This window comes from Artemia sp. Qi Xiang Cuo, chromosome 16, assembly GCF_049724085.1.
Source record: "Artemia sp. Qi Xiang Cuo chromosome 16, ASM4972408v1, whole genome shotgun sequence".
Lineage (NCBI taxonomy): Eukaryota > Metazoa > Arthropoda > Branchiopoda > Anostraca > Artemiidae > Artemia > Artemia sp. Qi Xiang Cuo.
In genome coordinates this window covers 17381362-17393099 of record NC_142809.1, presented here as the reverse complement: position 1 = coordinate 17393099, position 11738 = coordinate 17381362, and the positions used below count along the sequence as shown (strand labels likewise).

The 11738-nt window shown below is 36.9% G+C and overlaps 1 protein-coding gene across 2 annotated transcripts; it reads right to left on the bottom strand.

Moving 5' to 3' along the window:
• Positions 1 to 1060: 1060 nt before the first annotated feature.
• Positions 1061 to 10207, bottom strand: LOC148942635 (uncharacterized). 2 transcript variants are annotated; one of them, XM_089102493.1, is made up of 2 exons: positions 10101 to 10207; positions 1061 to 2092 (listed from the first exon to the last, which is right to left on the bottom strand). In XM_089102493.1, the coding sequence occupies exon 2, from the start codon at positions 2073 to 2075 to the stop codon at positions 1371 to 1373; it is 705 nt and encodes a 234-aa protein (XP_088958619.1). In that variant the 5' UTR covers positions 2076 to 2092; positions 10101 to 10207; the 3' UTR covers positions 1061 to 1370. The 2 variants fall into 2 exon arrangements, with proteins under 2 accessions (XP_088958619.1, XP_088958618.1); XM_089102492.1 differs by lacking the exon at positions 10101 to 10207 and adding an exon at positions 6920 to 7016.
• Between the last annotated feature and the right edge of the window lie 1531 nt (positions 10208 to 11738).

Sequence of the window (11738 nt, the reverse complement as noted above, 5' to 3'; positions counted from 1 at the left end):
GATAGCAAGTTCCGTCAGGTCCTGCTGGACCAATTAAAAAAAGACTATAATGTCCGTGAGAGGGCTTTGACCCAGCAGAAAGAGGCGTCTGATCGCTTCCTTTCTTTAATGGAAACCCTTGCCAATAAAAATGAGCTGCCCAAAAAGAAGAAGGGCAAAAAAAGGAAAGGCAATAGTAGCTCAGACAGTGATTGAGTTCCATTTAGTGACAAATAGCTTCAAGTAGTTTATCCAGTTAGTTCACATTATATTATATATATTTATACGAGATATACCTATTTCTTCATAATACTGTATGAAAAAATCGCTAGTAGCGGAACGTCAAAAAGAGCACAGAGAAAACACTGAATGTTTTTTTTAAGTCTGCAAGTTGAAACAATCTACAAAATATGGCACAAAGAGGGAAAAAATGGGTCGGTAAAGTTAAGCGTAGTTGCCATAATCTTTAGGCCATTTTCCTCAAGTTCGTTTCTATTCTTAAATGCTTAAAAATCTTGAGCCTTTTTTGGGGGGTAGGTGGAAGAACTGAGGGAACATGAACTATGGCGCTAACTCCTCTCCAGACAAAATATAGAGTTCTCAGGAGAAATCTCAGTTTCCCCAGCCTCTTGAAAAGAAGAAAGACCTGAGTCCCTAATTTCAGATTTTAGGCAAAGATATACAACATTATTTAATGGGTTCTAACAGCCAAAAAGAAACTAGCTTTGAATGAGTGACTATTCAAGATATCAAGATAAGTTTTGATGGCAGGTAAAAGCAGTGGCGTTGATTACATTTCTTGCAAAATGTGATTACAAAACACATAATAAACAATTAATAAAATAACTCAGATAATCAAAGAATTAAAGCTCTTAAAAAAAGTTCATAAACTAGAAGATATGGCTTTCCGTCTTGCAATTACGTCAGTTGAAGCTGGTGACCTGCCACTGCTACTTTGATAAGTTTCTGAGGATGAATCTTGGGATGGCATACTGGAGTTTTCTTCATAACACTCCAGTATTAGGTCCCCGTTTGACATACAAATATTTTGTATAACGCAACAGGCAGTTATAACATAGGAGGCAAAGTCAATGTTGCAATCAAGCATATGGAGTCTTCTGAATCTACCCTTCAAGAGCCCAAATGTATTTTCAATTACTACTCGAGTTTCAGAAAGCTTCTTGTTATATCTCTTTTCACAATTGGTTAAAGCACCAAAATCTTTGTGGGGGATCATATGCCATGGCAGCAATGGGTAGGCGGAATCACCAACTAAATGGTATTGTCCATTGTAGAAAATACAACTCTGGTCACTTGTGGCCTTATTAAATATTCCATTGTTCCAAATAACCCTAGCATCATGCATTGACCCAGGATAGCCAGATGAAATGTCAGTAAAAATCTTTTGAGCAGTGCGAATTCCTTGCAGGATCACTGAATGCTGGCAGTTCCGGTTGCGAAATGCAACTTGCTGATCTGCTGGGCATATGGCAACCATCAATTGAGCCAATGGTACTTGGGAAACCAGTGATGTTCTTAAATTCAGTAGCAATGTCTTGGCAATTCCTTGGGTCAGTGGGGAACACTATAAACTTTTTAGACAGCTTGGTTAAAATCAAACAGCATTTTCCAACACATGAAAAAACACTAGACTTTGCTACACCAAAGCGGTCACCAATGTCTCTCATTGAAATATTATTTGATAAGCACCACAGGGTAATCTGCATTGCTTTTACACGCTTTATTGGCTTGTTATAATCAGTTCCAGAGCCACCATGGTACTCATGTGGAAAATATTCTTTAATAATGTCATGTTCCTGTTGTAGCAGGTTGCAAACAACATCAAAGGTTGTTTTATTCAGCCTAAAATGTTCTCGGAATCTCTCATTACTGAGTGATTCCACAGTCACTTCTGAAAAACACTGTATTTTGGGATGCTGGGTCCTTTCATTCTCTTCAAGAATTGCCTCTAAAGCTGATTGATGCACATTTAAGCCACTTGAATTGCTTAGAAATGGAAGAGGGTTTATTGGGTGGATAATTTCCTCTAAGCTGCAAATTGTAGTAAAGCCTTCATAAAGAAGGTGAAATTCCATTTTGATGTTATAGATGCCTAGAAAATAAAGATTAAACAGATTAATCAGGCCTATTCTCTTTCCTTACTGAAATTTGAAAAAAGCAATGTTTTTATTATTGAAATAGTGAGTCTTTGCCTGCTGGATTTTAAGAATCTGGGCTTCCCAATTCTGGTAATTTGGATTCTGGTGGGTATTGTATCAACTCACTACTACTTCAGTGAGTCTTCACTTCCTGGGTTCTCTGTAATCTGAGCTTCCAGAATCTGAGAAATTCAAACCAAATTTCAAAAAAGTCAACAAGGTGAAGACTCACTTTGAGTTAAAACTAAAGCTTATTAACATGTCACTCCCCCAACCCCAGACTTTTCACATGTATGTTCAGTTAATGCTCAACCATTTGCCCATTGTGCTGGAGCACATATTCCTCCAAAAGATCACCCCTGCCGTGTCCCCCCCCCCTAGATCTACTAACTAAAAAAAAATACCTATGTTAAAGCTTGGGTTGTCTTGTTATACAGGAGAGACTAAAAAAAGGACCGGTATCCACATCTAAGACTTTTCAGCTTTCTGTGACATCATACAATGTTAACAGAACTGAGGACATTTAAATTAACAGAATTAAGGACATTAAAAACACTTAAATTTTTTGAAGGTAGAAAACATAGAACTATTGTCTTTCTAAGAAAAATGAATGGACATATGTAGGTCTTATTGCACTAAAGCCCTGGTGTCATGGCAATTCAAAAAAAAAGAGAACAAAATCAACTTTAAAATACTTGACATTACTTAAGTATAACAGAAACAAAGAAAAACAAATCAAAAATTTTTCTTCTGTGCTCAATTGCCAACCTGAGCAATTGTCCTAAATTTTTAAATCTTGCAAAGTATTCATCCCTCACTACATTCACCATCTCTCATGACCATACATCCACAATTCAGGCAATAAGAAGGACCATCTTACTTGCATTTCTTCATATCTGCTTTCATTTAATGGATTTTAAAAAAGGTTTCTGTTGCTAAGTCATTAGGCCTACTTAAATATTTTCTTACACCTTTTTGAACAATCTTAAGTTGTTAAAATAGGTAAGTTTTTAAGAATTTTTAGTGATCACAATATATTTCTATCATTGTTAAGTGTATTAGAAAGGACAACCACTGGTAAAGATCCAAAAAAATATTTTAAGGTTAATTAAGATTAAAAATTGTTTATTGCCTAAAAAGTTGGCAAAACAGGAGAAAGTGCTTTTCAATAATTAATAACTTTGAAATCTCTTCTTAAACACAGCAAAATACATTTGTTTTAAATGCAAAGTCAGCATGGCCTGAAAATCTACTTAATACTAATCACGCTTTGAGACTTGATTGGCTGATTGTCTAAATGCTTTTAAAAATCACTGAAGATCAAATGTTGTATGCAAACTCTAGTCCAATATGTAAGTTAGTATAGTGGCACTAGATTTTCAAGGTCCAAACTGGCAGTACTGATCTTCATTTTGTGATCCTTTAGCCAAGAAGTGAAGCAGGAAGCTAGGGGCCAGCCATCCCATGCTTTGGCATGCCTTTTTTTCCTTATCTTCCCAGATTTTTCCAGATACCCATTTAAAGCTGGGCCAACTCTGGATTAGCTTACAGAGTCACATCCCTGATCCCTATCCCAAACAAAACAAACTAGCAATGCCAGTAATTAGACCTGTCCCCCTTGGACAGACGATTCCCAACCCAGACTGTCAATTACTTGCCAGGACGACCAATGTGACCAGAGAACAAGATTTATTTGAAAAAAGAAAATATTGAAAACAAAACAACTCAAGTCACAGTTGCTGCCATTTTCACTACTGTCCATAAACAATATATTTTATTTAGACAAATTATTTTAAGACAGGTATCAACAAAACTCCATCAGGGATTGTATTTGCTTAAGATACAACCAGCACTGTGAATGCTTAGTTTTGTGACATTCTAGTCTTGAAATAACAAAAAAAGAAAATTTATATTTTCTATTTGTTTTCCATCAGCTTATTTGAGCAAAGTCATTTGTGACAGCAATATGTCCATGGTTGGCTTGGAATCTCACTAAAATGCCTTAAAACATAAGAAATTAAAAAAGAAATTATACTGATCATCAAAAAGAATATCAACATGGCTGGTACTTGTTTATTATCCAGGAAAAAAACAAGCTATGATTGTATTGCAAAGATCAGATAACCATTACCTGGTCCTTATATGAGATACTGTATAAACTAAGGGTTTCTCACTCTGGTAAGTATGTTTGAACTTTAGTTTTTTGGGGTTTAGCAGGAATAAAAGGTACCTAGGTCTGTTTTTGCTGTCCTTAGTACGTTGATAGTAACAGCACAGTAACAGTGAGATTTCATTCTCACTGTCCTAGTTACTTTAACAGTAACAGTACACTAACAGTAACAGTAAGATTTCATTTTTGCTGTCCTTGGTTCTTTAATAGTGACAGTACATTTTAGTAACAGTACAGTAACAGTGAGATTTGGTTCTCACTGTCCTTATTACTTTAAAAGTAACAGTACACTAACAGTAAGATTTTGTTTTTGCTGTTTTTGGTACTTTAATAGTAGAAGTACATTTCAGTAACAGTGAGATTTTGTTCTCACTGTCCTTGTTACTTTAACAGTAACAGTAAGATTTCATCTTGCTGTCCTTGGTACTTTAAAGACTGGTTCTCACTGCCCAGATTTTTTTTCTGGGCATATTTTTTTTCTGCCCAGAAAAAAAATCTGGGAATTCCGCATGTTCACACCGGAATTCAGTTCTCACTGTCCAGATAATTTTTCTGGACAGATTTTTTTTTCTGGCCATCGGAAAAATCGGCGTAAGATTCAAAAAATGGATCATGAGGCTACAACTGTTTTGCTCTTGTGCTTACTTCGAAGGAGAAAGAAGAGAAAAGGCCTACAAGCCTCAGAGACTATGAGAAAAAGAAAATTTTGGGTCAGAGACTTTTTAAAAATGAGAAGTGAAAATGGTGCTTCAAACCTACTAATCAATAACCTGCGTTTGAAAGATGCAGATTGGTTTCATGACTATTTCAGAATGTCACCTAAGCAATTTGATAACCTGCTTGGTCTGGTTACACCATATATTGCAAGACAAAATACAAACTTCAGAACAGCTATTTCACCTAAAGAAAGGCTTGAAGTGACATTAAGATATCTTGCAGCTGGTGGCACACAGAGAAACCAAAGCTTCACACATTACCTGGGAAGGTCGACTGCCAACCAAATTATATGGAACACTATGGATGCAATCTGCCAAGTACTGTCCCCATTATTTCTACGATTTCCCAGTGAGCAATCTGAGTGGAAGGAAATTTCCCATGAGTTTGCAGTAAAATGGAACTTCCCACACTGTGTTGGAGCTATTGATGGGAAGCACATTAGAATCCAGGCTCCACCGAATTCGGGGTCACAATATTTCAACTACAAGCAGTTCCACAGCATAGTGTTGATGGCTATGTGCGATGCTAACTATCGATTTGTCTATGTTGACATAGGCAGTTATGGCCGGCAAAGTGATGGTTCTGTGTTTGGCAATTCAACTCTTGGTAAGAAAGTGATTGCCGGTACTTTAGATCTTCCAGGCAGTGATACGACTGATACAGGAAATGCCACCTACTTACCATATGTGATTGTTGGAGACGCAGCTTTCCCCTTGAAAACAAACTTACTTAGACCCTATCCTGGTGATCACCTTCCAGTACCAGAGGAAATTTTCAATTACAGGCTTTCTCGTGCACGAAGGATAATAGAAAATGCATTTGGAATTCTTGGTGCCAAGTGGAGGATATTCAGAGAAGCAATTAATGCAAAGCCTGAGAATATTGACAAGGTCATACGCACTTGTGTTTGCCTACATAATTACTTGCGTACCGAAGATCTTACAACTCCACGGAGACACTCGAGGTATGTTAGTGCTAACTTCGTTGACACAGAAACTGACGGTGTTATAACATTGGGGCAGTGGAGACAAGAGCAAGTAAATGGGCTGTTACCAATTGTCTCAACAGCAGCACGAAACCCAGCTGAAGCTGCCAAACATGCCCGTGACAAATTTCGAGACTACTTCATGACGCCAGAAGGAAGTGTTCCTTGGCAGCTGAGTAGAGTGAGTCAAGGCCGCATTCCTGAGTAGGTCAGTGTTGTGTTGTAGCAGCAGGCTGTATGCAAACTTATCACACTCAAAGTTGTGTGATTAACTATCAGAAATGAATGTGTAAATGTGTGCGTCTATTTCTGGCTGTAGTTTAGTTACTTTTCTATAGTAAAGAATAAAGTCTATAGTAAAAACGGCTTATTTCGCTTTTTCTGGTGGATTTTCCTGCTTTCAATATATTGCTGGTAAATTTATCAGATAAATATACTGCATGGGTTCAGGGGAGGATAATTGATAGTAATGACTGGCAACTGTTAAATAGCGACTATTTTTTCTAATAGTGAGATAAAATACTGTTTAATACTGAGATAAAAACTAACTTTCAGTAAAGCACAAGTATAGTACAAAGTACAAAGCACAAGCTATACATAAATGTTTGGGTCAATGTGCGACACAGTTATAACACTTCTGAACCGTAATCTTTCCGTTGAGAAACCAAAGTTAACGCGAAGCGCTGAATACCATTAAATTTATTGCCTAGCTTGCAATCCAGATGCATAGTTTCCAGCAAAAACTTATCTCAACTAATTCAACGACTGTTTAGGCCTTAAATTTGTTTGTTCATTTTTAGAATCCATAAACATATTTCGTTACTCTCCCCAAAACCGCTTTTCTTTCTAAGCCTCTACGTTAGGCACAATCTGTTTTGGAAAGAATATGGCGTGAAAAAGTGGACATACTTGACACTGAACTTTTCTCGCCTGAAAGAAAAAGAGAAAAAAAAAGAAATTGCACAATTTCCATGTCTTTAGCCACTGTCGTAAAGTAAAAATGAAGATTTTCGAAACAACCAGCTTTAAAAAAAACTTTCGATTTCGACCTTAATCTATATCCAACTTGTGAATACGTCAAGGCATCAATATTTGCACTACGGAAGTCTTGACAGAGGAAAAAAAGAAAAAAACGGATACGGTAGTTATGCAGCATCCGAGCTCGTCCACTATAACAAGCATTCGAAAGTAGAAAAAAGAGCTAAGCATGAGTGAGTGCAGTAGAAAATGTTGGGGTATTGAGATTTTGCATACTGATAAAACTCAGAGCAAAGAACTGCACTGAAATGAATTTATATGGATACTATTCTTCTACATAGGCACTAGTTTTTTCAATATACTTTCCTACCGCTTTTGAATGCTCTGCTGCATAGCCATAAGCCGCTCTAACTCACTTGCCTTTGAAGCATGTCTTTGTATATCTGAACCATAGCAGGATTGCCAACCATAGGTCTAATCAACCATAGAGTCTAGTGGTAAACTAAGAAATTACACAAACACATTACTCATTTCCTGGTCATCACTTTCATATTTTTTAAGCACTTCAGAAATTTCATGACGTGCCGCTGCTTGTGCTTTTTTTGGCAAACCGTTCAACACGCTACAGATGTACTGGCTAAAATGGAAGTTGGGTGTTTTTTTCTCTTTTAAAGACGAAAGAGCTTTGACAATTTCTTGGTCAATGTCTGTATGTGCCTGGCTACCTCCAGGAGTATTCTGAGTCTTGTTACCTCCACTACTACCACATGGCTCTTGGGATGTTTTGCGCTTTCGTTCAGGCTGGATGGGAGCTAAAGGTGACATACATGATGATGAGGTTTCAGACTGCTGATTCTCCGCGGAGTTTATCCTTGCTCTTTTTGACGGCTGAAAAAGAGATTCTGCTGTCTGCTCAAACTCTTCTGAGCTCAATTCTATATGCTGAGTAAATTCGTCTTCATCATCAATTGAAGTATCTATCCTGGTCAAAGTTTCACTAACAGAAGCAATCTGCAGAGGCTCAGTCATGTTGTCCACAGTTTTTCTTAGCTGACCCGACTCTGTCATGAAGCTGAAAAGGTGGAAATACTTCCATGTTTTTCTGTTTACTTTTGCACCATCTCCACTTTTACCTTTTTCACTGCGTCTACACTTCATATAAGTATCTCTTAGAATGTCAAACTTTTTCTTCAAAATGTATGCAAGATTCTGAACAGGCAGTCCATAATCTGAAAATAAAATCCCGGATTCTGCCATGGCTGCAAAAGAGTTTTTCTTCTTCCTACAATCTTTGAAGTCTTCTCTAGAAGAATCCCATAGCCATGGATAGTTGATACAGGTGTTGACAAGGAGTTCAATGTCACTGTCAGACCATTTTATTTTGTCCTCCATGACGATAATGGTATCCTAGGGGTTTGCAAGGTACCAGCTGGCTTCAGCTCTGGTTCTTATGCCTAAAAAGAAAAAAGGGTACAGATTACACTATTATATTATTACATTATAACATATTTACAGTATATATTGTAATATCAGTTGACTTATGCTGAGTTCCGACCTACTCACCATGGTAAGCAAACATGAAAAAAAAGTTAGCAAATCCGTTCCAACCGTCTTCTCCTTACCATAGAGTTACCATGACTATTGTTCCAACCTGACATTTTTCCCTTGATTTTAGTTACCATAGTAACTTTTTGTTTACCATGCTGCTCTGCAGGGTAAGGAGCTTACTATGGTAGCTTACCATGGTAACTGGGTTGGAACTCACTCGCCAGTTGCCTCTGAAACAAATTTTTATTCAAAAAAATTAATTGGTTTTAAGAGGTTCATAGAAACTGTTGTTCTTTTAAAATATCTGAAATTAGCTAATTACCTTACTAATTAGCAAATTAGCTACCATAGAAAAAAAAACAACTTATTGGTGTTAATAGGTTCCTAGAAACTCGTGTTCTAAAGGTAGCACCAGGGGTGCTGCATCCCTCCCCCCTACACACCCCCTATGCAACACCCCTGGCGCATTCTGATTTCTGCCTAACTACTATATTCATCGATTAATGTGATGGAGCATTAGATTTATGATTATGATGTCATCTCAAACCTGTGACAATTTTATAATTTAAGAGAGTCCTGTAACTTTTGAATTTGCTGAAACATTTATGGCCTTTTCTCCCCATCATATTTCTGTACTAGACTGATTGAGCTCTACTTCTACAAAGTCAGGTTACCTAAATAAAGGTGCAGTTTAGTTCCCACTGTAGTGTGGGGTACAGAGGCCCTACCAATAGAACTGGGATATACAGTAAGAAGTGAGCTGCTTATACCCTGCTTCTACTGGACAGTAGGCTATCTGTGCAACTTTACAGCCCAATTGACTAAATAAAATACAGTAAGAAAAAAGTTGTTTTTATCAGGGGGAACTAATCTACACCTTCTCATGTATCTCCAACGAATTTTTCTCTAATATTCTTGTGAAGTCAGCTTCTTCAGTTTTTTACATTGATCTTGGTTGGTGGTTGTCGTTTTCTGAGTGATCTTTAAATATCTGCTTGTTCTTAAGCTACATCAACCATGCTTTGAACTACTTTTAAGGCTAAAATTCTGACCCGAATTTTTTTCAGGCCAGAAAATATCAAACACGATCGGATCGAAAAATCTGGTCAGAAAACAGGAAAAAATCTGGCCAGAATTCTGGAGACGAAAATCTGACCAGATTTCTGGTCAGTGAGAACAGCAATCTGGGCAGTGAGAACTTAGCTTAATTGTAACACTACATTTCAGTAACAGTGAGATTTTGTTCTCACTGTCCTTATTACTTTAACAATAACAGTTAGATTTTGTTTTTGCTCCCCTTGGTGCTTTAATAGTAAGAGTACATTTCAGTAGCAGCAGGCTAAAGTAACAGTGAGATTTCATTCTCACTGTCCTTGTTAATTTAACAGTAACAGTAAGATTTTGTTTTTGCTGTCCTTGGTATATAATAAAAAAATACAAAACTTGAATAAAATTCTCAAATTTGGAAAACCCTTTTTCCCATGGAGGGGAGGAGGGAGGGTAAACGCTGGTTACCCTCTTATTGTAACAATCTCAAGTATCACAAATCAACAAATATATGTACAGTTTTTTATCAGACTCCTAAGATTCTATGAGGATATATGGCCTATTGTCTAATCCTTTCAATCATTTGAAATCAAATTAAAATTTTAAAATTTTCCTTGGAGCCATGCAGTTTCATTTTCAAAATCTCTGGCTCTCCGCTCTATTCCTCAGCATTAAGGGTTTTCGGCTGCGAAGTTTCAACCCCGTGTTTTCCTCTAGAACCCGCTTTGTAAAAACGCTTGAAACACTACAGGAGAACAACCCGTGTTCGAACCCGCTGAGCCTGAAAACGAGGCTTTATCATTTTTTATTCAAAAGCTATAAATCAGCACATAATTTAAAAGCTATCTTTATTCTAAACTTTTTTCAAAGTTTATTTTCTACATCAAACCTAAAACGGCCCCACAAATCCTCTTTTGCCTCCCATCTCCCCTTTCCTCCCAAACCCTCCTTGTCAAAACAAGTAAAATGAAAATTCGTAAAGATATTTGTTATAGTAAGATCTATCTTTAATAGAGAAGATTTCATTGCCCAGGAATGCCCTAGCTCCATAAACCCACCTATCCCTGAATATAAGTACCTCCCAAAGAAAAACATGGCAAATTCAAATTTGGTTCAAAAACTATTGGATAAGACTTGGATATTTAAATTCTTTATGTCAGGAGCTTTCAAATGATGTGTCGCATGACTATATTCAATTATATTTTATTTTTACTGTTATGGAGGTAGTCTAGAGGTAGGCCAAATGAGGTCTTTCATTTTTTGTCCAAGCTTATGAAACAGCACATCATATGAAAGCTACCCTTCTTCTGAACATGTTCCTAGCGTTGTTTTCTACATTAAACCTAAAAGGGCCACACAAATCCTCTTTTACCTCCCATCTCCCCTTTCCTCTCAAACCCTCCATTTCAAAACAAGAAAAATGAAAGTTCGTAAAAAGATTTGTTATAGTAACATACATCTTAAATGGAGAAGTTTTCCTTGCCTAAAAATGTCCTAGCTCCATAAACCCCCCTTCCCATGAATATCAGTTCAACATAAGGGCTTACATGTCACATTTAAATTTGGTTAGAAATTGATTGCATTAAGCATCTGCATTTCTCATCCTTGTATAAGGAACTTTGACATAAGGTACTCCATTTATCCAGTCAATTATATTTTATTTTTTATCGCTATTTAGGCTGACCAGAGGGAGTCCAAATGAGGGTTTCTGATTTTTGTATAAGCTTGTCGAACAGCACAACATTTGAACGCTACCCTTCTTTTGAACATGTATCTAGTGTTGTTTTCTGAAACAAACCTAAAAGGGCCACACAAATCCTCTTTTGCCTCACATCTACACTTTCCTCTCAAACCCTCCATGTCAAAACAAGAAAAATGAAAATTCGTAAAGAGATTCGTTATAGTAAGATATATCTTAAATAGAGAAGTTTTCATTGCCCAGGAATGCCCTAGCTCCATAAACCCCCCACCCCTGAATATAAGTACCTCCCAAAGAAAAACATGGCAAATTCAAATTTGGTTCGAAAACTATTGGATAAAACTTTAATTTTTAAAACCTTTATGTCAGGGGCTTTCAAATGAGGTGTCGCATGACTGTTCAATTATATTTTATTTTTACTGTTATTGTAGCGATAAAAAGATTGATATTTGTGGC

Bases quoted from the DNA above. Each gene is read 5' to 3' on its own strand.
- LOC148942635 (XM_089102492.1), bottom strand. From the start codon at position 6,983: ATGGAAATTGTGCAATTTCTTTTTTTTTCTCTTTTTCTTTCAGGCGAG. The intron at 2,093-6,919 runs GTATGTCCACTT...TTTATTTTCTAG, and splicing joins CGAGAAAAGTTCAGTGTCAA to GCATCTATAACATCAAAATG.